This window comes from Pezoporus wallicus, unplaced genomic scaffold (assembly GCF_028554395.1).
Source record: "Pezoporus wallicus isolate ANWC-B61680 ecotype Strahan unplaced genomic scaffold, APGP_CSIRO_Pwel_v1 contig_13954, whole genome shotgun sequence".
NCBI lineage: Eukaryota > Metazoa > Chordata > Aves > Psittaciformes > Psittacidae > Pezoporus > Pezoporus wallicus.
The window spans coordinates 2,493,189-2,519,302 of record NW_026638000.1 but is presented as its reverse complement, the minus strand read 5'-3'; the positions used below and the strand labels follow the sequence as shown (position 1 = coordinate 2,519,302).

At 43.9% G+C, this 26,114-nt stretch overlaps 1 protein-coding gene across 2 annotated transcripts in view; it reads left to right on the top strand.

Annotated features, from left to right (window-relative positions):
• Window positions 1–26,114, top strand: part of PTPRE (protein tyrosine phosphatase receptor type E) — a 93,207-nt gene that overhangs the window by 59,577 nt on the left and 7,516 nt on the right. The window contains exons 2-14 of one of the 2 annotated variants that reach the window (XM_057408685.1): window positions 2,114–2,226; window positions 9,163–9,265; window positions 9,523–9,596; window positions 11,426–11,562; window positions 16,523–16,613; window positions 17,134–17,210; window positions 17,538–17,574; window positions 18,259–18,356; window positions 19,758–19,877; window positions 20,324–20,484; window positions 23,506–23,641; window positions 24,325–24,474; window positions 25,909–26,002. In XM_057408685.1, the coding sequence (XP_057264668.1) occupies window positions 2,121–2,226; window positions 9,163–9,265; window positions 9,523–9,596; window positions 11,426–11,562; window positions 16,523–16,613; window positions 17,134–17,210; window positions 17,538–17,574; window positions 18,259–18,356; window positions 19,758–19,877; window positions 20,324–20,484; window positions 23,506–23,641; window positions 24,325–24,474; window positions 25,909–26,002 (1,384 nt within the window). In that variant the 5' untranslated portion in view covers window positions 2,114–2,120. Of the gene's footprint in view, window positions 1–2,113; window positions 2,235–9,162; window positions 9,266–9,522; window positions 9,597–11,425; window positions 11,563–16,522; window positions 16,614–17,133; window positions 17,211–17,537; window positions 17,575–18,258; window positions 18,357–19,757; window positions 19,878–20,323; window positions 20,485–23,505; window positions 23,642–24,324; window positions 24,475–25,908; window positions 26,003–26,114 lie in introns of both variants that reach the window. The other variant, XM_057408686.1, reaches the window with a different exon arrangement.

The following is a 26,114-nucleotide window of genomic DNA, read 5'->3' as shown; positions in this document are numbered from 1 at the left end:
ATAAGGACAGTGTCTTCTCTACCTGGATCTTTTCCTTTCTGATTTTATCTACAAGAGGCATCTTTTGTAGTACACAGTTGTCCTTTCTTGTTCTGCAGTGCTTTGCTTCCTGCCTGTTCTCTCTGGAGAGTTGTCGTTATTAAGCGTTTTACCTTTTTTATTGTCGTTCCCAACAGACTATCGTGGAATTGTCATTTCTTGAGGATGGAAAACGCTGCAGTGTCTATCGTAGGGTGGTGTTTTGGTTCAAAGAATTATATCATTGTGGTCCTGTGTTCAAAGTACCTAAAGACACACGTGTATATAAATGTATATATATGGTAAAGCTTACAGTGGTTTTACGTGGTTCACTTCTGAGTAACGCACGTGCCAGTGGTGAAAAGGTGATGTGAAAAGTGTTGTTTGGAGTGTTTTTCATGCAGTCGTTATCCAGGGATTATTTCTGTGGGGTTATCACAGAATCCCAGCCTGGTTTGTGTTGGAAGGGACCTTAAACCTCATCCAGTTCCAACCCCTGCCACGGGCAGGGACATCTTCCACTGGAGCAGCTTGCTCCAAGCCCCTGTGTTCAACCTGACCTTGAACACTGCCAGGGATGGGGCAGCCACAGCTTCTCTGGGCACCCTGTGCCAGCACCTCAGCACCCTCACAGGGAAGAGTTTCCTAATTAATTATCCCATGTTACATTGAAAGAAAGGATTTCCTAATGGTTCCAATTGTTATTCTAATGACTGCCAAGTTCCTGGGGTTTTTTTTGTGTGTCTGTAGTTAGGCAGCACTATTTAATAGCCTGTGGAAATTGTAACATTAAACATATTAAACTGAAGCACGGGGGAGCTTTGTGGTGCAGTATTACGATGGTTATAATTTTAGCAATGGATGTAGAGCCACCATCTGGATGAGTTCTGCCATTTGCGAGATACGGAACGTGATGTTTGTGTGTTCTGCCAGAGAAAGTATACTTAAATCAAGCAAGAAGAGCTATTGGCAGGCTCTTGTCATTAATATGTTCATTAGGGACTGGAGAAATGTACGGTGCATTAATAACAACATATATTTTTTCTACAAAAACCTCTATTTAGAGGGACAAGAGTATTTCTAGACCAGCATCTTGATCTACAGCTATTAACTGCCCTGAGCTTCTTTATAGTCTTCAAAGCAGCAGCACATTCTCATCACATTTTGTCTCTAATCTTCTCTACATTATTTCTATATAAATAATATAAATTATCCTCCAGTCTCACAAAACCTGCAATTCTTTGTGTTTGGAAGGCTTTGCTGCAACGTTTTATAGCTCTCAGACTCATAGTTGTGGTAAATATGTTCTCCCAAGGAGTGTATCTGTGAAGCATCCATCATCTGTCCTGTCTGTAGAAGGTCAAGGATAAGGAAACTCTGAAACGTGCTTGTTACAGGTGCTTTAAACTCCGTGGTTGTTGCTGGTGTGCTCAGTGGTAAAGGCTTTTCCCCTTTGTTTCAGTCTTGAGGCACTTGGAATGCCAGCATTTTTGGTCCAAGTTACACGCTGTAGTAGGATTGGTCATGTAGAGCCAAGTCCCTTAGACCCTTAAGGCAGGGTCTGGGATTTTGGGCTTCTTTCCCCTCCCTGCAGCCACACTGCTCCTGCTCTTTGCACAAGGTATAACCCATTAATTCCAACAGAAACTACCAAAAATGCATGAATTTTGCTTTTATTCCCAAGGTTTACATTTATTCTCTGTGTTCTGGCTGCTGATACTCTAGGATTTTTCTCCTTATCTATGGAAGCGACTTCCAGGCTCCTTGCCTCTCTGTCCTCATGTGTTTAATAGATGTGGAGTAGCTTTTTTGGCCCGATCCCTGCTGTTGTTTTCGAACTGAGTGTTGCCTTCCTGTTCCTGGATTTAAAACGTTCTGAATGAACTCTTAGCGCACGCAACTGGTATTTTCCTTTTCCTTCCACATCAAAACTGAAAGTTAAGGGATAAGGCAATGGGAGAGTGTAAACCAGGTTTTAACCCTTTCCTCACCTGAAGTAAACACTGCTTTTTCATTTAGCTTTGTTGTGACGCGAGGAAAAAGCATAGTAGCGATTTGACCTGAACGTTCCTCTTTTCCTTTCGCTTTCTCCTAGGTCCAGGATGGAACATTCCTGCTCGCTCCTGCTGCTCTGTGTTAGCTTTCTGTTTGCACAAGCATTACCACCCAATGGAACCGAGCTGCCAAAACCAACAACAACAACAACAAGTAAGGAGGTCACTTGATTAGCCGGGATGGGAGGGGATGTGGGAAGGAACTTGTGGCGAGATCCCCCTGGTGACAGAGCCCTGCATGTTTTTCCAGGACTTTGACCCTGCTGATGTGCTTCTGTTCTTGCCAGGTGACCTCTGTGTTTGAGCTCCATATGACTGGTGCTCTGTGCTTTACTTTCCCTTTCCCATCTAAGGGAAATGCCAAGGATAGCTTTGGGAGAGGTAGAGCAGCACAGGATGTCCCCTCTGCCTGGGCTGCAAGGTCTGCATGGCCCAGGAGCTGTCACTATGGATCTCAATGTGACGTATGGGACCTGGACACAAATAATATGAAATAAATTATCAGTTACAGAACAGGATGAACTTGTCATGAGGAACTAAACTCTTTAAGCATGTTCTGTGTTTTCTAACGATACCAGCTAAGGCAAGACTCGAGGAGATGGGTAATGGTGCCTAAGATTAGGTCAGGTGAAAAATGGCAAAGCCTTTTTCAAAGACCTGAGAGCAGTCTTCTTCTCACTGGTCTGCCACAGCATCTCTTATTCACCCTCATTTCTGTTGTTTGGAGTTCCTTCCTCTCGCTTCAAGCCCTCCTACAACTACATCCTAACTTATTACAGTCCTGGAGAGGGGGTTGTTCAAGTCAAATAAGGCTTCATTGTTTATTTGTTTAAGATATTGATTCTGCTGTTATGTTCTGTGATGTATTTTACTTGCATATAGTCCTTATCCTTCATAACCCTAGACAACTACCTTCAGTATCCCTGTACTGTTTAGGTGGTAGCAGTGTGTGATGCTTGCGTCAGAGGGGAAATTCCAAAGGGATGGCTGATTCCTGTGTTGGGTTGAAGGGAAATAAAGCTGATGATGTTCCATATAAACAGTGTGATGAAGTCATGATACGTTCTCAGGTGATGGCTGTCGACACCCAGGCTTTACAGCAGGGTGGTTTTGTGGGTGGGTTGGTTGGTTGGTTTGAATCTTACTGTGAACTTCAGAGCCGTAGGGAAGGAGAGCCCTGCGAGTGTTCAAGGCCAGGTTGGACGGGGCTTGGAGCAAGCTGCTCTAGTGGAAGGTGTCCCTGCCCGTGGCAGGGGGTTGGAGCTGGATTTAAGGTCCCTTCCAACACAAACCATTACAGGATTCGATGATTTCACCAAAATCTGAGGCTGGGGAACAGTGGAGGTGCAGCTGAGCGCTGCTCTGCCTGGTAACAGACCTCTGCAGGGGAAATGGAGTCTTAGCGGGGAGCAAGGGCTCTGCCTTCAGCAGCGGCTACAATCTTTGTGTTGTTTTGCTCAGGGCTGTCAAAAGAAACATGTACATGTACATGTACCTGAAAATTCAGCTGAGGGTAAAGGTGCTGTTAAATGGCTCCGATGAAATATTATCAAGTAGTTGTCAGTGCCCTGCTTCTTGGCAGGCTCCTGGAGGAGCAACAGAACAAGTAATGAGATTGGTCTGAACACGTAAGAATAAGGGAATTGGAAAAGGAAGTAACTTGTTAGTGGTATCACTTCCCAAAATCAGTAAAAAAGGAGTTTCTCCGTAGATGCATGTTCATAGATACAGTTCACCTTCAAAGCTGAAATCAAAATTGTGCTGGATTTAAGTATGATAATATGGATAAAAGTCATCTGTGTTTTAATTAAAATTCCATTTCTATGATACGATTTAGAAATGATGAGTATGACTAAACTGTTTTTTTCCTAAATATCAAAGCCTTCATTACTTTGCAGTGAGAAGCAAAGATGAGTTTTGGCTGATAAGTACGTGCACAATGAAAATATACTGGTGTATAGGCAGTTCCAAGGTAATAGGATCACCTAATTCATTTGGTAACCATTTGATCTAATATATTGATAGCTAGTACAATGGTTTTTTAATACAAAAGTAAAGATTTTTGATGTATCAGGAAAACTTCATTTAAACGAATATGGAAAGAACTGTGGGATACTAAAGAATATAATCTAGCTTTCCCTTTGTGTGCTTATTTGATGAATGATCCAAAAAGATAGGATGCTTTTGATTCTGAAAGGAATAATTATATTGTATTGCATGTCATTAGTTTAGCTGACTTGATTTTTGAAACCTCTGTTGAATGAACATGTTGGGTTTATTCCTACTTTAAACATGGGTAGCCAGTCTGTATGGCTCCGTTTTGCAGCTCCGTTTTGCTCCCCACAAAAGTACCGTGAAATTGCTGCCTTGAAATTTCCCTTTCACAAAATCAGAATATCCTGGGGTTTTTGCACTGTCATTTACTGAGTGTTCAACTGTATTAAGTAAGTATAAGCCAGGATTTACTTATTTGGATTTGAATAAAGAGCTGTGTATTTCAAGCAGGTAAACCTTTATGCTATAGAATATGTGCGATGGACTATTTATACGTGATGCTGCCCATAGCATTCAAATAATTCCTGGTTGCTAATATTTATCAGCTATCCAGTATGAATCATAGTCAGGATTCTTTTGCTTCCTCTTGTGTTTTCACTTCTTGTGTGGTTTAAATGTGGAAGCAGCCTGGGAGCTGCAGTACTAAAGCTTTTCAGTCCTTTCCAAATGTTTCAATTCCTTTTACTATTTACTCCATGAATATTTCATGGGCTTCATGCCCAACTTTACAGTTTCTTTCCACTACCAATATATTAACACACCGAGGTGATGAATCCATCGGATGGGTGGGAGGTTGAAAGGCAGCAAATGGTGCAGCTTTTGAGGCCCTTACTTCTGATAAAGTTTCAAGAGGTTAGTGGGTGTCTTTGAAGCCAACTCAAGCAGCGCATAGAAATAATAGAGTTTCACTGTACAATAGCCAGAACGGGACCCAGAGATGGAGATTTTCATGCTGGATTCGTGGTGCTTCTTTCCTGTAGGAATTGAGGCACCACTGGTTCTTCTTCCCTTTTTCTTTTGCCCTTCCTTTATTGACTTATTTTTGTAACTTGGGTTTGGTTTTCATCCGTACCAAACCCGTCTCCTGGTTATCAGCTGTATCTGCTGATACCTGCTTCCTCTCACAGTCAAGTCACAGTGATTCTCTGCAGGGTTGGGGTTTTCTCTCCCAAAGATAGAATGAGATGGCATAGTCTGGACTTGGTGATATCCCCGTTGGCATGGGGGGGGGGGGCTTCTGCCCAGTGATTACAGCACAATTACAGCCAGTCCTCAAAGAGGCAGGTGGCTTGATGAAAACAGAGAGGAGGAGAGTTCCGCTTTGATTGAGTTAGCCTGTGGGTTTTCAGTGTATAGAAATCACACACTGATGTGCAAGAGGCTTAGTTATAATCACAGAATCATAGGTTAGGGCTGGAAAGGACCTTAAGCTCATCGAGTTCCAACCCCCTGCCATGGGCTGGGACACCTTCCGTTAGACCAGGTTGCTCCAAGCCTGTTGTTGTGGGATTTCTCCTGTGCTCAGATAAACTGTATCTTATCTGTTCTTTGTCAATCACTGCAATAGTTCCAGGTACCTGGCTTGCTGTCTAGGGCAAACCACTCACCTTGTCTTCTTCATTTACTTTTGTGGAGGGGGGGAAAAAGTGTTTTAAACACACTTATATTCAAGGGCAATTTACCATTCGGTTCCTGCTTGCAAAGTAAGTGATCCAGGACTGAAGAAAATCCCAGTTTGGGAGAGCGTGAGAAGGCAGGGTGACAGGGCAGTTACTTGATGTGCATACACTGCTGTCAGTTCCCTATTTTCTTGTGGGTGCTTTTGTTTTTGACACATTCGGAAAGTGGGAACATCACAGCCCTGCGGGAAATGGTGATGTTTCCAGAAAGAGCCATTCAGTGGCTGGGCCAGCAGCGCAGGGAGTGAAGCCAGGAAGAACCCATGAGTCAGCCTCAGCGGGTGGCAGGGGAAGCACAAGGGGTTTACACCATCCTCCTGGTGATAATCCTCCTCTCTTGTCAAGGCAAAAGTCACTGTTTCATTGTAATACTGAAAAGTACCCTCGAGATGATCATTTTGGTGTGGCTTTGGACCACAGCATGCTCTGTGTTGAAGCAGTGGAAATAGTTCCCTAGCAGTAGCTGCGGTGGAGATGTGCTTTAGGGGACGTCTACCTCTTTTTCATGCATTTACTCCTATGTTTCAGTTGTCAGTTTTTGAAGCAGCACTTCAGGTCTGTCTTTCAGTTTCCCCTCAAAAATCCCATGTTATAGGTAGTTGTGTTGGCCAGAGATCTTTCAGCCCCTCAGTGTGCAATGGCTTAAGCCCAGTTGTAACCTTGCTTACATTTCTGGGGGCTGCATCTATAAAATTACCAATGCAGCTATGGAAGGAAATAGAGTTAATAAATGAAACTGTTGAAAACCACCCCGTGCCTTCCACCCGGGGCTCTGCAGAGGCGAAGCCATTGGTGTGCCACTGCAAGGCTTTGAAAACGGATGTGCCCGTGTATGAGGAAGATGGGGCTGTTTGTGGGTTTTGACCTAATTTCCTTGTGAAATGGTAGGAGGAGAGGTGAGATCTTGATGCATTAGTCATTGCAGGGGGGCTCTGTGCTTCGCTAAGGAAATGGAGGCAGCAGCTTGAACAACGTTTGGGTTGGATTGAGGTCCTCTGTGTTTGGGAATCAGTTTTCCAAAGACATCTCCAAAGTGTGATGTCGAGTACATCCAGTCTGAAGAGAAGAGATGGGCGATCTTTGTATTGTGTAATGAGCAGAGGGAAATTTTAGTTCCCTCATGACTCAAAGTTGTTGTTTTTTCCCCGTTGTGTCATGGGTCTTGACACAGAGCCAATGATGGTTCTAATGCAAAACCCCAAGGTGGATCCCAAGATACAGAGTTGGAAATACCTAAACTTAAAGTGGGCTAAAGTGGCTCCTTTTTGCTTATGAGAGGCAAAAATATCTAGTTTGTTTGTTTGTTTGCCAGCCCTTGGTTTCTATAGAGTGCGTGTTACTGCTAAACACCACCCAGACGCTGTTAAGCTGTTCCTGGTGATGCATGTTCATCCACACACTGACAGGGATTTTCTGAAACCCTCTCAAGTGATGGTTTCTGATTACAGTTTTGTCATGCCTGTCACTTCCATCTTTATATCCCACTTAAATGTCAGGTTTCATGCATTTTATTCCCTGTCTTTGTACTATTATGTTGACTTGAGATACCTTCTTTCCTTGTATGCCCCCAGTGCATCTGTGCCTCTATAAAGGGAGTTTTTCTGTGTCCGGATGTCTTGTTTGAGCATCCAGAGGGTTTCCAGCTGCTCACAAGATACAACCCAATACTCATATCCATATGAGCTCCTTCCTATAATATTTCAGGTGTTAGGTACTCCTGTATATTCACTGTAATCTTGTGTTTGTCGAGGCCTGTGGCAAGATCTCTTCAAGGTCTTCATTCCTGGGGTCATGGTTGGAGTTGATGTGAAAGGTCTTTTCCAACCTGTTTGATTTTGTGATTCAAAAAGCCTTTCCTGCCTGTGGCAGGGGTTGGGACTGGATGAGCTTTAAGTCCCTTCCATCACAAACCATTCCATGAGCCTATGAAAAACAGGGAGCAGGGCTGTGTTTTGCTTGCTGGAAGCTAAGGTTTTGCTTTCTTAAATAAAACATGCTGGGTTATTAATGACTTTAACGTGTTATATATTGAATTGTTTAGTAGAATGAAAAAGTTATAGAAGCATAATGAAACTCAGATGTAAAGGGTCACATACATAAACCCACTATTAACGGAAGGATGAGACTTGCAATATATACTAGATATAACAAAGATATACTTTTTAAATCTTCATTCTGAGTATTTGTTAAAAGTTTCATAATTCCTACTGGTTCTTAATTTTTAATGTAATGTGATATATAATGTTACATTATATTATATTATATTATATTATATTATATTATATTATATTATATTATATTATATATTTTATATATATATAATGTATAATATATTATATTATGCTCCATCCCTGGCAGTGTTCAAGGCCAGGTTGAATGAAGCCTTGGGTGCCATGGTTTAGTGTGAGGTGTCTTTGCCCGTGGCAGGGGGGTTGGAACTGGATAATCTTAAGGTCCTTTCCAACCCTAACTGTTCTATGATTCCATGATATGATATTATAATCCATAGAAGACAGTTTGCACTGTCCCCTCCTGCCTTCCCCTTCGACCATGCTCAGCATGTGCTTTAGAGCCTAGTACACCAGCAGCAGTGTTCTGGCCTGGTAAAAGAGATGTGTTTAAAACACATGTTGTATCTCTGGATTCAATATAATCTATACAAAGGGTGGCGTTCTTGGTTATGTCTGGCAGGCTGAGAAACATCTGATGTGCATAGAAGTGTCCTGAATGGGCTTCAAATGTAACTTGGTATCTTGTACCCATTAAACTTACTCTAATTACAGGTAAAACCTTTGCTTAACCAGTCATAGAATCATAGAACAGTTTGGGTTGGAAAGGACCTTAAGATCATCCAGTCCCACCCCCCCTGCCATAGGCAGGGACACCTCACACTAAACCATGGCACCCAAGGCTCTGTCCAACCTGGCCTTGAACACCACCAGGGATGGAGCATTCACAACCTCCTTGGGCAACCCATTCCAGTGCCTCACCACCCTCACAGGAAAGAATTTCCTCCTTATATCCAATCTAAACTTCCCCTGTTTAAGTTTGAACCCGTTACCCCTTGTCCTGTCACTACAGTCCCTAATGAAGAGTCCCTCCCCAGCATCCCTATAGGGATTCCAAACCATCCTTGATCTTGTCAGCAGCAGGTGGTTTCGTTGTGCTTTTGAAGGGGGGCAAAGAGAGCAATGAAAGAATTAAGCCTTCAGTTTCAGCTTTGCATGTATTAAACAAATAATGATGCTTTTAGGAAGTACAAGCAGCTCACTGCACTGGACCACAGCATTTTGGCACAGTTCCTGTGCCAGCTCAGGCAGTCTGTGTCTATAGTGTTCCCTGTGTTCTATCCACAGACTCTACAGAGGGGAACCATTTACACAAGGACCTGCTCACTTCAATGCTGATCCTGCTCCTGGTCTTCATCATTTTCATCCTGTTGGCTGGGTACTTTTTCAGGTAGGTGTGTGCGGAGCTCCGCTGGCAGAAGTAGCTCAGCCTTGTTTAGATATGATCTAACAAGGAAATGAAAGGCGTGCTTATGGTGAGGCAGGAGCTGGTGAGGCAGGCGCCTCCACCACAGCACAGGGGAAGCTCTCGCGGTGAGGATGAACAGAAAGAGCTTCTCCAGAATGACCTGGTTGGTGAACAGTGGTTTAGGAAAACACTTCTTGCCTTTCAACAGTTGCTCAGATTAATGGCTGTGTGTATTTCAGGTTCAGAAGACACAGGAAAGCTGTTGTCAACTCCGGGGACAAAAAGATGCCAAATGGGATCTTAGAAGAACAAGGTACAGAGAGATTTGCTTTCCTTCTCACTGGGAGTTTTGGTTGTGTTCGGGCTTGTTTGCCAATTTGAGTGAAGCTGCTCTAGTGGAAGGTGTCCCTGCCCATGGCAAGGGGCTGGAACTGGATGAGCTTTAAGCTCCCTTCCAACACAAACCAGTCTGGGATTCTATGATTAATTAGGGATTCAGTTATTCAGTTGTGTTTGCTTTTTGTTAATAATATAAGGGTTGTTATTAAAGAGAAGATACTAAAAAATTGAGTATTTTAAGTATATTTAAGTCTATCCATATATAACCTTAACTTTCAGTTGTTGGTTTCAAAGAATGTTCACTTTAAGTATCTATTTCTTTGTAAATGTTTCTCGTGCCCTTTCTGTATGTTTTATTAGGGTGAGATCCAGGTTTCTGGCATTGTGATCTTTTTATTTAGAGAAGAAAATTGCAGTATTTCTTCTTAAAATGGGGGGAAAAAAGGGTCCTCAGCTCCTTGTGAAATTACTTGCTGGTTCCTGAATGTAAAGAGAAAGAAGGAAAAGGGTAAGACAGGGCAGCATTTGAAGCCAGCAGCACTACAAGAAAACACTCTCAGGAGCTGAAAATGTTTTCCAGTGGCTTTTTTACTGTGCTGGATTTGGTTCTGTGAGCAGGGAGCCCTTTGGGTGGGTTCAAACCCAGCCTCAGGTCAAACCTAGGCAACGTAGAGGGGTTGTTTGGTTCTTGCTTACAAATTACGTTAGCCATGACAAGGAGAAAAACTGAGTGCATGATAAAAAAGAGTTCCCTCTGTGCTCTGTGCCAGTTCCACGTTGCTGCATGTGAACTGAAGAACGGGTTAACAAACACGGTGGTAGCCATAGATCAAACCTCTAAATGTACACATTGGCTTCCCGTTGAGTCGGTGGTTGTGCTCAGGAACCCTGGCGAGCACGGTTTGGACATCCCCGCGGTGCCCTGGCACCAGATAATGCCCTTTGGTGATGGGTGGTTAGCAGAGCAACCACCAAGCTGTAGTTTGCAGGCATGGCTGCTGGAAGTCACCTTGTCATTGTCAGCATGTAGGAAGGGGTCTGCCTTGCTCTTTGCCTTCAGTTGTAGATTAAATTTACTTTCACCATATGGTGGGCTTAATCCCTCCACTTCTTCCAGCCACCTGTGGGGATGCTCATTGCAGTGTCTAGGTGGCCAGTTGTGCTCCTGAGGGCTGTGAAAGCAGAAGGAGAAGGGGTCCTGGGGCTTTATTTCCCCATGTGAGGCAAGGTCTTGGCGTCAAGAAGCATCCACAGCAGTCCCCATAGCAAACTGTGCTAGGGCAACTGAGAGCAAAAGCTCATCTTGGGGCAGTTACTGTTGTCTGCCAAGTTGAAGATGATGATATTATTATTATTATCATCATCATCATTATTATTATTATTATTACTACTACTACTATTATTATTTCCCCTTCACAAGTGAAATAATCTAGCAGCATCCCTTTTGTAGTAGATGCTAAAAGTTGTCCCTGCAGACAGCAGAGCAGCTTGGGGCTGGCACAGTCTTCATCAGCAGAAGGAACCTTGTCCTTTTCTAAATACAACTTGGTCACATTTTTAATCCGTTGTAAACAGAGACATCATTAATTTTAACAACATGGTTCTGCCTGAATTTATTATGCTCTCAAAGCAGCTCCTTGGCCTGTGGTTTTGGTTTCTTATTTCATTTAAATAAGCTTTATCACTGATTGAAGTCTCATGTGGGAAGTTCATTTTGGCGTCTTCTAAGTAATTAGGTTGGAAATAACTTATTATCTGTTGCTCTGGACATGCCTTTAACACGAACTTTCCTTGTACTGACAGAACAGCAACGGGTCATGCTGCTCAGTCGGTCTCCCTCGGGCCCCAAGAAGTATTTCCCTATCCCAGTAGAAAACCTTGAAGAGGAGATACGGATGCGATCAGCCGATGAAGGGAAGCTCTTCCGGGAGGAATTCAATGTAAGTTCTCATTGTGGAGTGAATGGGGGGAAAACCAGACATCAGCAAATATTAGTAATTCTTTCAAGAGTGTTTGGTGCGTGATGCTGGAATCTCAAAGTCTTGGCTTTCGTATATGCTCTGTGGTGTGGGGTAGCCCTTTATCTGGACAAAATCCATAACGTTTACCGCTTTATGATGCGGTGGTGCCAAACTGGTAGTGTAGAAACTGCTTGACACTTGCTAACACTGGGAGAAGATCTTTAGTGTTTGCCTGAAGCTGGAGAAAAGGAGAATTGAATGTGACTGTCCTTAGCATTGATTTTCTTTAAGGTGGTGTAGGGCTTTTGGGGACTTGGAGTTTTCTGCCTGTATGGGAAGTACTTAGAGAAGAAGACAGTGTGGCCTTTAATAGTGCCATAGTGAGGTTTGATGTTATTGGGGGGGATAGTTGGACCTTTTGCTCTTTGTTACCATCCCATCACTTCCCCTTCTGCAGCACCCTGTGGCCCTAACACATTCATTTCTCTGAAGCATCTCAACTGTAAGGTTTTTTTCCTTTAACGTGTTGCCTTGGTCAGAAAAGAGGTTTTATTTTCTGCCCATACCCTGAGCTTTAGTTGCGTGTGGTCATATAAATGAGTCGTAACTGAAGGCTGTGGTGAGCTGCTGCAGGGCCAGTTTTGGTGGACAGATAGCGTGATGTGTTTCTCACATGTCTGCATTTGGGGCCTTTTCCGTGCTTTTTATTATTTCTGTTCACTTCCCATCACAGCAGAAGCAAGTAGCTTAAATGTCAGATCTGGGGTTGTCAAAGAGCCGATGCACACATTGATTAGACAGTCTGTTAAGCCACCTTCTTAATTGGTAGCATATTTATATCTGCAATTTGGTTGATGATATATTTAAACCACACAATTTCAGTGCCGTATCAGCGAGGGGGGATTGTGGAGATACTTATCAGGGTTGACAAAATGAATGTGAAAACTCATTTGAGGAGATGTGTCTGTGAATTTTGGCTCTCCTGATTAATTCATTCTGTAAGAGCCAAACAAATCATCTGTTTTTACATTTAAAACCTGCTTTGCTTGGATCATTTCCTGCGCCCTGCTGTGGGTGTGTGAATTTGTCTGAAAACTGGGGGTCCAGTCCCCATAAATAAGTACTCCAAGCAGCGATGGTACATAAAGTTTGATCAGTGCTTTATGTGGGTTCATCTGTCCCTGCTCTATCTCCTGTGGCAGCTTGCGTAGATGTATGAGCTGTTTGCTTAATCCTGAGAGAGGAAGAAAGGGTGAAAGACAGTTGAAAAATCAGAGTGATTGATATTGTAGCATAAACCCAGAGAGATGACAAACAGAAGTCAGTTATTGCAGCATTGGAAGGAAAGGGGCTGAGAGATCAAGAGCCATCGGCACAAACATCTGGATGATAGCATCTCCTTCAGAGCATCCCCCAGAGCTCAGCTCCATCCTCCCACCAGCTGAGGTTAACACCTCTGGCTGCCCCTTGAAGCCATAGGTGCCAAATCCTGCAGGTTTTTGCTGGGTCCAAAGCTGTCCCCTTTGCTCAAGGCGCTGGCCGGGGTGGACCCTGACTGCAGCACTGGGATGGGGATGCTCAGCTGATGGGGATGCGCTGGGGGATCTCTGCCCATTGTGGTCTTTGCTTCACACAGCCTGATCTGACATGTCAGGGGTCAGGCATATCTGGGAATGCAGACACAGGGTCTCCATTGGGAATTTCAAGCAGGTTTAGATTGAAAATGGTGAGTCCATGAGCCAGGATTGGACAGGCACATGAACCAGCCCAAGAAATCTGGTCCCAAGTGGTTTTTTTTGGTGAAAAAGAGAAGAAAACAAGTGCTAATAGATGAGGTCATGTGGTGGATAGAAAGGATCTTTGAGGACTGTTCTCCTATGTGCCTAATGATGTTCTTCAATACTTCTGATTTTATCCATAAAGCCTAAATTACCCTTAAGAAGTAAATTGCACTTCTTGCACTTGTGCACTAACCAAGATAGCAAATGCTCCTTCTGCTCTCAATTGCTTCATTTTAATTACTTGATTCCTTTGTGAACACAGGACATTGGGAAAATGGTGTTCTTTCTTCATAGGGAAAAAGGAAAATCATAATAAAACACCTACATTCATTTCTGTGTGGGCCTTTAGAGTCACAGAATAGTTAGGGTTGGAAAGGACCTTAAGATCATCCATTTCCAACCCCCTGCCATGGGCAGGGACACCTCACACTAAACCATGGCACCCAAGGCTCTGTCTAACCTGGCCTTGAACACCACCAGGGATGGAGCATTCACAACCTCCCTGGGCAACCCATTCCAGTGCCTCACCACCCTCACAGTAAAAAACTCTTCCTCATATCCAATCTAAACTTGCCCTGTTTACTTCTATTTATCATCCATGCTGCAAGATGAGCTGGGTGTTGGATGTTTGTGGTTGGTTACTTGTTGCCTTGATTTTCCGATGAATGCCTGAAAAACCTTCCTGTAAGGAAGTGCGTTTAAAATCACCCCTTTTGACTTGATTGAGATGTCCCCGTGGCTTGTTCCGTGCGAAAGAGGAGGAAATGTGCTCATGCTGGGGGAGACTGAGCCACTCGGAAGCTTCAGAGAGATCTTAGGATTCCTGTGAAGCGCAAGCAGATAAGGCTGTGGTGGCAGCAGATGACCCAGCACCACCAAGACTCATCAGTGCCTTGTGATTCCTGGGGTGATGGAGAGGGCACAATGAAGCGCATCCCTGATGAATCGCATCCTCTGCTCTGGAGAGGGGTGGGAGCAGCCAAAGGGGCTGTGCCTTGCACTGGGGTTCAATGCCTAATCTGGGTCATGCAAAGCTGAGTTTTCTAGGAAAGACATCAGGGCTTCTCAGGAATAAGTAGCAGGAAATGTTCCTTATAGAATCCCAGACTGGTTTGTGTTGGAAGGGAGCTTAAACCTCATCAAGTTCCAACCCCTGCCATGGGCAGGGACACCTTCCACTAGAGCAGCTTGCTCCAAGCCCCTGTGTCCAACCTGGCCTTGAACACTGCCAGGGATGGGGCAGCCACAGCTTCACTGGGCACCCTGTGCCAGTGCCTCAGCACCCTCACAGGGAAGAGCTTCTTCCTTATATCCAACCTAAAACTCCCCTGCTTATTCCAGAGGTTTTCCATTATTTTGCCAGAGATAATTACTTTTCATGTGTTTTCCACATGAAGATGCAGAACTTATCTGGCTCTTTATTGGGAATTTGATGCCTGGATGTTGAAAGCGGAAGGATTCGTGTTTGAAGTGCTGATGATGTTGGTGTATGCAAAATGTAAATTAAGTTTCTGTGTTTCTGTGTTTTATAAATCGTAAATGTATTTTTAATTAGCAAAACCCTGGGCTTCATTCAAACGAGGAATCAAGCAGTTTGCTAAGAGCAGCTTTCATTTTCAACTCTTTCTTTCACATTCCCTCCCCTTTCTTTTACTTACATTCACAAGTTAAAGTGATATGTAACAACCCAAACCCACAGGTGCACATTGCTGTTTCCTCTCTGGTGGTAATGAAGTTCTCCCCATACTCCCCCCCCCCCCCCGCTTTCATGCTTTCATGTTATGTCCCCCTTCCAACACGGGTTGCTGCCTTTAAGGGGAAATTCCAAGCCCAGCTGTCTGCCAGGCAAGCAGGGCACTTGCTTTAGGCTCTGCAGTCGCTGACTATTGTTTTCCCTTCCCCAGTGTGATTCAAACTGGGTGGTAGGAGGTAGAAGAAGGGTGGGAGAAGGTGGTTGTGCATTGCCAGACCACTGGGGTTTTACTTTGCCTTGGTGGGATCCAAGATGCTGACACTGGGTTATTTAGGAGCTCAATACAAGAAGCTTAATGAAATCCAGTTCTTGTTCACGCAGCTTGCAGGGAGGGCGCAGCTAAAAGCACAGGGCAGAAGCCTCGTGCCATTCCTCTTGATGAATGGTGTGTATCTGGCTCTCCCCTTGCCCCAGGATCTCTGCTACAGCCCGAGCTCAGTGGTGGTGTCTCCGCAGCTTCTGCCATGGCAGTGGAGGGGCTCCATCTCGGGCATTTCCTTGTTTTCATCTTCATGGTATCCCAGAATAGTTTGGGTTGGAAGGGACCTTAAAGATCATCCAGTTCCAGCCCCTGTGATGCGCAGGGACATCTTCACTTAGATCAGGGTCTGGGGAACACATCCAGCCTGGCCTTGAATGTCTCCAGGGATGACGTATCCACCACCTCTCTGGGCAACCCGTGCTTGTGTTTTACCTTCCTCACATCCAGCCTGCATCTCCCCTCTTTTAGCTTAAGCCCGTCACTCTCTTCCTCTGTGTTTCCTCCTTCCATTTGATTGCTGTGCAAGAGCGTTGGGTTTTGTTGTTGTTGTTTGAGTTTTTTTTTTCAGCTTGACTAAATTTATCTGCAGCCTCACATCTTGCTGATCCCTTGCAGAATTTGACGTGTGCTCGTACAGCAACTTCCCGCATGAAAGAGCTGTGATTTATGTTCTATTTCCTCCCTTTATACCAGCGTTGGGCCCTCACCTGTGGACCTCAGCACGGTGTTTGATACTGAATGTTCTTCGCAGCGAGCCATTAACAATCAAACTCTGTGTTGTTGAACCAACTGTTGTGGCTAAAAGTAGGAGCGGAGCGCAGCGGAGCATCACATCCACGCGCTGGGTCACGGCGCTGTGAATCACTGTGGCAGATGGCAGCTTCGTTTCCTAAATAACTCTGATCTCTGGGGGGGAAAACTGCTTCTGTCTCCAGAACTGCTGAACTCGTTCTCTGGAGCGAAATCTGCCAGGGTGTAGTTTCCTGTTATAATGAAAGTTACTGCAAAGAAAGTTTAAAGCCAGTGGTTTAATTCTGTTGGATGCAGGGCAATGTGTATGGATGCATTGTCACTAAGCCATGGTGCGGTCAAGATTTAACTGTTTTCTAATCCATTGACTTCTCTGTTTGTGTTATGTTTTAGTCCTTAACATCTGGATATGTGCAGGGAACATTTGAAATGGCAAATAAGGAAGAAAACAGGGAGAAGAACAGATACCCCAACATCCTGCCATGTAAGACATTACCTTTTCAATCAGAGCACCACCTTATCAATCAGAGCATTAATTCTGGCACAGTGCAGGCTGTAGTAGTGTTCATTTGCTGTTCAAGTAATGCAATTTCACTCTTCACAAGTGTTCTTTATACAGTGTTTTGTGGCATGTCTCTAGTATTGATCTTCTCCTGTTAGGTTTTACTATAGTGGTTATACAGTGATGTGCTATAAGGCGTTCATGGGGTTCTACCAGAATACACTGTGTCAAGTGGATATTTTAGGATCTCAGTTTAGTTTGGGGTAAGCAAACATGGAGAAGTTTGGGCTTCCAGTACTGCAGAGCTGCAGTGACAGTGACCTCCAGGTTGAGAGCAATGCAAAGGGCTTAGGGAGAAAGTTCATTGATGAGAAGTAGGGGCAATACAGGAGAGAGCTCTTTTGGGTGAAGTGTGTGCTTAGCCTGGCTTCCTGCTTGCAGGCAAATAACATATTTCAGATTGATAAACATGCAAACATGCCTGCAATGTGTTTTCTTCCAGATGACCATTCCAGAGTGATTTTGAGCCAAATCGATGGAGTCCCACCTTCAGACTACATTAATGCATCATATATAGATGTAAGTTCACTCTCCCCCAGCCCGCGTTTGTGCTGGGGATTGCCCCGACACAGGGGCAGGACCTTGCCCTTGCCCTTGTGGAACTCCATGAGGTTCACTTGGTCCCACCTGTCCAGGTCCCTCTGGATCCCATCCCTTCCCTCCAGGTGTTGACCACACCGCACAGCTCGGTGTCATTGGGAACTTGCTGCGGGTGCTCGATCCCCCTGCCCATGTCACCAGCAAAGATGTTAAACAGCACCAGACCCAATACTAAAGAATAAGTATTTTTCTGCTGGCATATGTTGGCATTTCATCTTTTAACTTCTCTGATATTTTTTTCTACAGGGTTATAAAGAAAAGAATAAATTTATCGCAGCACAAGGTACTGTATTCTCATTTCTCTATTCTCTACACCTTATGGCTGAACATTCAATTTTAGATGTGTTTTCAAGGTTCTTTTCAGCTGCAGATTGTGGCCAAGTGTGAGGTGGGATTTAGAGGTTAGTCTTGGAACCAAATAGCAGTGAGTGTGAGGCAGCACACTGCATTTAGACCTGCAGATACTCTGAGTGAAGAGGCTCACCTTGCCCCCTCAACTCCTGCTTTACTTCTCTTAAAGATTGCTGTCTCCTGATTCTACAGCAATCCTGCTATGGAAATGAGCATTTTCACATGAGTCCTTATGCTGGTTTAGCCACAAATTTGGGGAATCCCAGACAATACAAAACAATAGCTGCCCCTGCCCTTCAGAAATCATAGAATCCTAGACTGGTTTGGTCTTAAAGCTCATCCAGTCCCAACCCCTGCCATGGGCAGGGACATCTTCCACTAGAGCAGCTTGCTCCAAGCCCTGTCCAGCCTGGCCTTGAACACTGCCAGGGATGGTTCCTGTCCTGTACAGCAGGATGAGCAGCTCTCAGGCAATGTTGGACCTTGGTATGGGGGAGAACTGCAATGTAAAAATACTAAATGATGCTCCTGCCGTAGTCTGCCTAACAGAGTGTGTTTCAAGAGAGAAGATACCTGCTACAAATATATGTTTGAGTGTCTATGCTTCTGTCTGCAGGACCAAAGCAGGAAACAGTTAATGACTTCTGGAGGATGATATGGGAGCAGAAGTCGGCTGTTATCGTCATGTTAACCAACCTGAAAGAAAGGAAAGAGGTAAAGAGCTTTGATATGCTCTCAGATGTCTCTAGGAGAGCGTGCTCCAAAAGCAGTCGTGGCTGCTCAGCATCTGGCCAGTCGTGTTTCTGACTACTTTATTCCCCAGCCCCTGTTAGCACATGGGTTTTTCTGCTCATACGTGTAGTTTTCATTCCCAAAATACAAATTCAGACAAACTGACCTGAAGGAAACTATTCCAATAGCTAATTTTGTCCTGCGTAGCCCATAGCCAAAAGCAAATTCTCATGCCTGAGCTTTTATCGCACCATAAGGCTGTGCTTGTGGGTGGGTTTGGTTGGAAATGAAGATAAAAACTGTTCATTTTCCTCAGTATTATATTTCAAATACCTTCTGGCACATGCACAAAACAAACCAAAGCTGCTGCTTTATGAGAGTAATGCTGTTCCTTCCTGTCCCCCCATTCCTCCTCGTATGCATCTTGCTGCTCGCATTGTGTGACTTTCTACTGGCTGAATGCTGAGACACACGGCAAGTGTGAAGCATTGAACTCAATTCCTGCTTCACAGGCTTGAGAAGCTAAGTTAAAATATTAAGGAAATGAACAACAAGAAACATGAAAGATACTCTGTAATTATTTCCTTGTATTTCCTTTTACCCTGTGGGACACTTTGGCACACTGAGCATGCTGCATCCTTACTTGAAATACATCTAAAGTCAGCAAAAACTCTTGCCCCTCAAGGGCTCCTGCCAGTGGAGAAATATGGGGGTAAGCAGCAATAGCTGGCCTTGGGAAGGAGATGGATGAGGAGATGGAAGAGGATGCGGTTGTGAGACGTTGCAGAATCGTATCACGGTGTGAAAGTCAGTTTTCATACCTATTTTGTGCATTTTTTACAGTAACAAAGATATAGTGCAGATACCATCCGCTCACTGCAGTCATGAGGTCAGGAGTTCCTTGTCTGCCTCTTTACTGTAGTACTTCTGCCTTGTTCTACTCTTACCTTGATGAAGCTATTTACTATTAGCTTGACGAAGCTCAAACGGCAAAAGCAGTCTGTAAGTAGAGCCCATTCCCAGGATGAGAAGCCAGCACTGTTAAATCTAGATGTTCCAGATAGGGACTGCCTTGCATTTCACACCTAGAAATTAGACTCAAGATACCGCAGTCCCCATTGTTAGGCACCCCCTAACAAAAATCCCACGCAACCCAGAAGCTGTTTAGGTCTGGCTAGGTTAAAAAAGTACTCCAAAGCTGTTCTCACCTTATCTGCATAAATTTAAGCATCAACAGCACTAGCAAAGTGTTAAAGTTGCATTGTGCCAGATGAGAAACGCTGCATAACTGTTTTCAGACTTAACGTATCCTATCCTCATTGTTTTATGAGTAACCAACAATGAAAGCAGACTCAGTATTAAACTCACTGTGTGTTTGAACAGGAAAAATGTTATCAGTATTGGCCTGACCAGGGGTGCTGGACTTATGGAAATATCCGTGTGTCCGTGGAAGATTGCATCGTTCTGGTAGACTACACCATCCGCAAGTTCTGTGTTCAGTCAGTAAGTATGGGCAGTGCTCCCGATGGGAATTCCTTTTCATTTCGAAAGCAAATTGTTATGATGTCAAATATTTGCTTAAAGGAAACTTGGGGAATTTGAGTGCCCAGAGCAGTTGTGGCTGCCCCATTCCTGGCAGCGTTGTTTGGGTTGGGAGGGTTTCCATGGTTTGGGTTGAAGGGACCTTAAAGCTCATCCGGTCCCAACCCCTGCCATGGGCAGGGACACCTTCCACTAGAGCAGCTTGCTCCAAGCCCCTGTGTCCAACCTGGCCTTGAATAATCTATGGTAATTTTACTCCGTGTTTGTATTTTACATACGCTGTAAACTTCCTTGAGTCAGGCTCTAAATGTTGCAGGAATCGGTTCACAAATAACCACAGCAGTTTATATATAAACCTTTGCATGAAAAATGAAGTGTCAAACTTGAGCTCTGTGTGTTTGCTGCAGCTTCATGATGGTTGTAAAGCTCCGAGGCTTGTTACGCAGCTTCACTTCACCAGCTGGCCTGATTTCGGGGTGCCTTTCACTCCTATTGGGATGCTGAAATTCCTGAAGAAGGTCAAAACATTGAATCCTGCCCATGCTGGACCCATTGTGGTTCACTGCAGGTATGTATGTGCTCCTCAAGCCATTCTCTTAGCTTGGCCTGGGGTTACATGTGTAATATCAAGGCTAAATTGTAATCTACTCATAGACTATGAAGTGTGTGTATGTGTATATGTATTTGCTCACATATTTATATATGTAAAAGGCAATATAATACAATATAATATATATTATGTAATATGCTGACTTTTTGAGAGCCCAGGGTAAAAACCATTCCAAAAGATCTTTGCTGTCACTTTAATACTCAATCAGAAGTTGTTGCTCCGTTGTTTTGTTTCTTTTTTATCCATGAGTGATAGCCAGTGTTTGGTCTAAATATGCTCCTTTGTCAGAAAAACAAGACTCGTAATGCAACTCTGTGACCTTTGCCACTAAATGCTCCTCTGGGAATTCATCCCCCACTTCTCCCACAACACAATTGCAGTTTGCTATGTAAATCATCCATTAAAAGCCTAGAAAGTTTGGAATAAAGACTTGCATTTAAGAGGCTTCAGTGCTGCAATTTTAAGAATGTCCTACATAGCAATGCAGAACATGTTCCCACTCGTTCACTCACACACACATGAACATCCTGCTGTTAAAGCCTTGTGCTGAACTGTTTGAATTCTTGTGGTAATGAGACCACAAACTAAAACTCCAGATCAGTTTTAAGAGACTAATTGCAATCTCTATAGCAACTGGAAGCTCACAGCTGAGCAAGAAGTGTCTTTTCAGGAGCAGTTCTCATAGAATAAAAGGAAGCGTCATCTTTCTAGGTCCTGTTTTAAGGGCATGCTTGTGGATTCCTGTATTTTGTCTCTTTTCCTCTTGCTTGTATCAGACACTTAGAAATTCACTCCAAGAGTCGTTGAAGTGTGTGCTACTGAAAAAGAACATGTTTGTCCTGGCCAAGCCAGCCTTTGTGGTTCTCCATTGCCATCCAGATCTCATCTTCTCTCCCAGGTGTCATATATAAGAGGCTTAAAGAAAAGCATTAAATGGGAAAAGGAGATTTTAGTAGTCTCACATAGTCTTTCATTTGAGAAAGCCACAATGTTTTTATACCCTTTTACCGTGGTGTTCTGTGGAGACTCTTGTTGGGCTTGAGCTTTATTTTGTACCCACAGGAAATTCTGTACTTAGTTTAATTAGCATTATTAGAGACAAAATAAAGGGAAATATAAAATAAACTCAATAAAAATCTGCAGGGATTTAGATATAATGAAATATAATTGTCCAATGGGACACAGCAGCACCGGTATGTGTCAGTGCTGGGGGCTGGTGCAGCGCTTTAGCCTGTGTGAGGAATAAAGGACCAGAGAGGTGACACTTCGTTTCCGTCACGGCTCAGGATGTGACACTGTTGAATTGTTGAGAAGAGGAAAGGGAAACTCATCGAGAGTGAGTAACCATCCACTTTTAGTGAGCCTTTATACAAACATCGCCCAGAAACTGCTCAAGCGGAGTCTGTTGGAAGTTAATAAAACACTAAGTTAGCATTTGGAAGGAGCAAAGAACAGATAGAATGAGGGAAACCCCAGGATTTTCCGCCTTTTTTTTTCCCAGAAGTCTTCAGGAATACAGTTTTTGAGTGAGCAGAGAGCTCCACTGAGGAATAGCTGAGTAACGGAATATCCCAGCATAGGCTAAGGATGGATGAAAGGGGCCTTGCAAGGCAAATGTCAAGGTTGGCAAATTTACCAGCTTCAGCAGGAACATACAAGGATTGAATTAAGCACTGCTCAGAAGTCAGGTAACCTTGGGGCAGAGGTATGGGGATGGAACAAGGATATGTGAAAAGGGATTGTGTACATAAAAGAAACAGATGTGAGGAAGCTGAGTGTGGGGTTCAGTGTGTAAAAGCTCACAACAAAGGGCAAGTATGAGCTGGCAATTGGTGACCCATGCTGAGAGGTGGCTTCCAGGACACATCAGGAAGAGGAAAGTCTCTGTAAACTGTGAGTCATGACATTAGGACTTGAGGTGAACTCATCCATGGTGACAGAGGTCAAACGTGAATGAAAGGAAGTGAGAGGCCACCATGGGGTGGGAGCTGTGGTGGCCCATGGTCCATGGCCACAGAGGGGCTGGGGAGAAGGTGTTTGCATTGGGATGTGGCTGGGCAAGGAGAGCAGGGAGCCTGCCAAACCTGTCATTAAACGCAAAGGCATTTGGAGGCAGAGTGTTATAGCAGGGTTGCTGACTGTGAAGAAGTCGTGTGAAGTCTTGAGGGAGGTCCATGGTACTCGTTGGGTCTGCTCCTCTCCATCTGGAACAGGAGAACCTGGGGGCACAGGTTTCCCATGGTGTTTACTGTTAAATGATATGTGTGTACATATGAACTAAGTCATATTATGCATGCAATAATTTTTTACTGGTGTTAGTTGAAATCTAACATTGATGAGTGTTGATGTTTGAGCATGTTGGGATGGGGAAGAGATTTCTGTCGCGTTTCAGAAGGTGTATGTGGACATCACGTCTGTTCCTGTACAAAGTGAGCTAACAGGAGGTTAAAGGAGAGCTATTAATGCCTAGCACAGGATGCCATGCCCTTTTCCTCTGAAAGGAACAGCTGAAAGTGGCTGGAGTGATGTGATTTATAATGATCGTGCTCCCTCTCGTGGCTCTTGGAGGATATAGAAGAAAGGATTTGGGGATGGTGAAGTGTAGAACTTGCAACTAACCTGTAGCAAGTAGCATGAAAGAGCAACCAAGAAAACAGCCAAAAGTTAAGAAAAAACCGTTTAAAATGTCATCTTAGACTGAATTATTTTCGCTGGTCAAGCAGATTTTTTTTTTTCCAAAGGTTTTTTCCTGATATAATTCTGATTTCATCCTTTCTGAGCTGTTAAGAGGTGACTTTTTACATGAAGAACTCGCCTATTTCTTGCTATCATTATTAAAATAACGAGGTTTTATGTCTCGCAGTGAGCATTTCAGTCCAGTGTAAACAATGGAAGTTCTACCTGTGTCATTGCTATAGCAGTTCCTGCAGACTTGGTAATCCCATAGAGGCTTATGGTTGTTTCTGTTCCCTTCCCAAGCGCTGGTGTGGGCCGCACGGGCACATTCATCGTTATCGATGCCATCATAGACATGATGCACGCGGAGCAGAAGGTCGATGTCTTTGAGTTTGTCTCAAGGATCCGTAACCAGCGGCCGCAGATGGTTCAGACTGACGTAAGTGGGCTTTAATAAGTTGCAATCACAACTTTTCCTGCTCAAAGAAGAATATCCTCCTGTATTTCCACTCTGATATGCATCCCAGTATGTCCTGTTCTGTTGCACGCCTGGATAACTGGGAAATGAACAGAGCCTGGTAGAAGGATGGGGCTGGGGAAGAAGATAAAGGTAAGTTAGGGCTGTGAAGATCACCATGAGGCACATCATCTTTAGGTATCCAGAGTGGAATTTTAGGGAATGTGAGCAGTGTAACAAGAAAACTCTATTTTAGCTTAAGGTATATTTTGGCAATTCGTGGATTGTAGACCAAAGGAAATAGATGAGAAAGTGCCAGAATTCATAGTTTCATAGAATCACAGAATAGTTAGGGTTGGAAAGGACCTTAAGATCATCCAGTTCTAACCCCCCTGCCATGGGTAGGGGCACCTCACACTAAACCATGGCACCCAAGGCTTCATCCAACCTGGCCTTGAACACTGCCAGGGATGGAGCATTCACAACCTCCCTGGGCAACCCATTCCAGTGCCTCACCACCCTCACAGGAAAGAATTTCCTCCTTAGATCCAATCTAAACTTCCCCTGTTCAAGTTTGAACCCGTTACCCCTTGTCCTGTCACTACAGTCCCTGTATTCACTTCCTTGTTCTGCAGTACACTTACCTGCCTCGTTGTTCATTGCAGATGCAATACTCCTTCATTTATCAAGCCTTACTTGAATACTACCTCTACGGTGACACGGAGCTAGATGTGTCCTCCTTAGAAAAACATCTACAAACATCACACAACGCAGCGCCAAACCTCGTCAAAATAGGGCTAGAAGAAGAATTTAAAGTGAGTATGACACAGGATTAGTAAGTGTGGAAACATGTAAGCCCAAAAGATAGCTCAGAAGCAGAAGTGTAACCTGAAGAGAAAAGGTCCATCAAAGCAATGACTTGGTTTGTTTTGTGCTTATAGTGAATGGGTCTGCGGAGCCAGTGAACGGGGCCTTGAATAACATCCTGTTCTGCAAATGCTCATTCAAAGCTGCATGTTTTAGGGCACTTTTCCGATCGTTTTCTGTTTGTTTAAGAAAGAAAAATGGCATTATTCTTTGGGGCTGGTGCTAGGTGCCAGATCAGATAATGCTGGCAGAGGGAGCTGGATTACAGGCTCCTCTTTTGCATCTCAAGGGGAATGTTAACTCAGCGATGACTGAATTGCAAAGAATTTGCACATCTTGGGCTGAATATCCACATCTGTCAGGAAAGGGAAGGAAAATAAGCATTTCTGTGTAGTGGAGAAACCCCAAGTGTAGAGAGCAACCGCACTGGCTGTTTGTGATGGTGTTTTAAAATGGACTTTGTTGTCTGAGGAAGTAGTTAGAACTTTTCAAGGGCTCATGCTATGCTAAAATATTTATTCTATAGATAGGTCTGAAGCGTTAAATGACACCTAGGTGGTAACTGGAGTTCTCACTTCCCTTTAAAGGATAAATCTAATTAGAAACTGAGATTGGGAAAAGACAATGATGTAGAAGTAAAGGTGAAAAGAAGTCTGACATAGCAACAAGTTTCATTTCAAATGAATGAAAACATCAAATACTCTACTTTCTCTAGCATTCCTAAGTCGGGTTTTGCCGTCATCTGCCAGCAAGGCTGCATTGAAGTGCAGAGAACAACCTTTAGTTCTGGTGTGTATGCTGAAAAGGACTTAAGATGATCCAGGCTTACTGAGCCCACCTACACCCAAAAAGAGTGGAGCTGTGTTGTCACCACTGTGACAGTCTCTGACATAAAGTCTGTTGGACGCAGTATTGCAGAGTCGCTGAAAAGTGATTTCTCAGAGGGCAGGGGATTCTTGTAATAGCATGTTGCTGGTACTATAGATTTACTGGAATAGAGATAGGCTTCTGAAAGCCACACTTGGGTGTGCCAAAAGTGCCTTAACCCCCCCCCCCCCCCCCCCCCCCCAAAGATCCAAACTGACCCAAAATGGTAAAACCCACTGTTATTTTACAGCCTTTAAACTTTATTGATAAGCCTCGGGAGGATGTTCAGATTCTTAAATATCAGTATGTAAAACTTACATGACTATTACATGACTGTTTTTCTTAATTCATTTTTATACACGGGCCAACGAAGTGGGGTTTGTGCCAAGTCAGCTGGCTTTGACTCTGTTACACTTCTGTGCCTAATAAAGGCACTTAGGAACTCTCTTCAGTACCAGGTCTGGTGAGTGAGAACCACACTGAGTTCTCATCCTCATTTGTGTGTTTTATTGCAGAAGTTAACAAACGTTCGGATCATGAAAGAAAACATGAGAACTGGCAACCTTCCAGCAAACATGAAGAAAGCCAGAGTCATCCAGATTATCCCATGTAAGAGATGGACTTCTTGTGTATAGAAATAACTGCTAGAAATACCCAATGACCCTTAGGCTGTTTTAAGTGCACACTGTATCTCTGTGTCGACAACAAGACAGCTCTATTG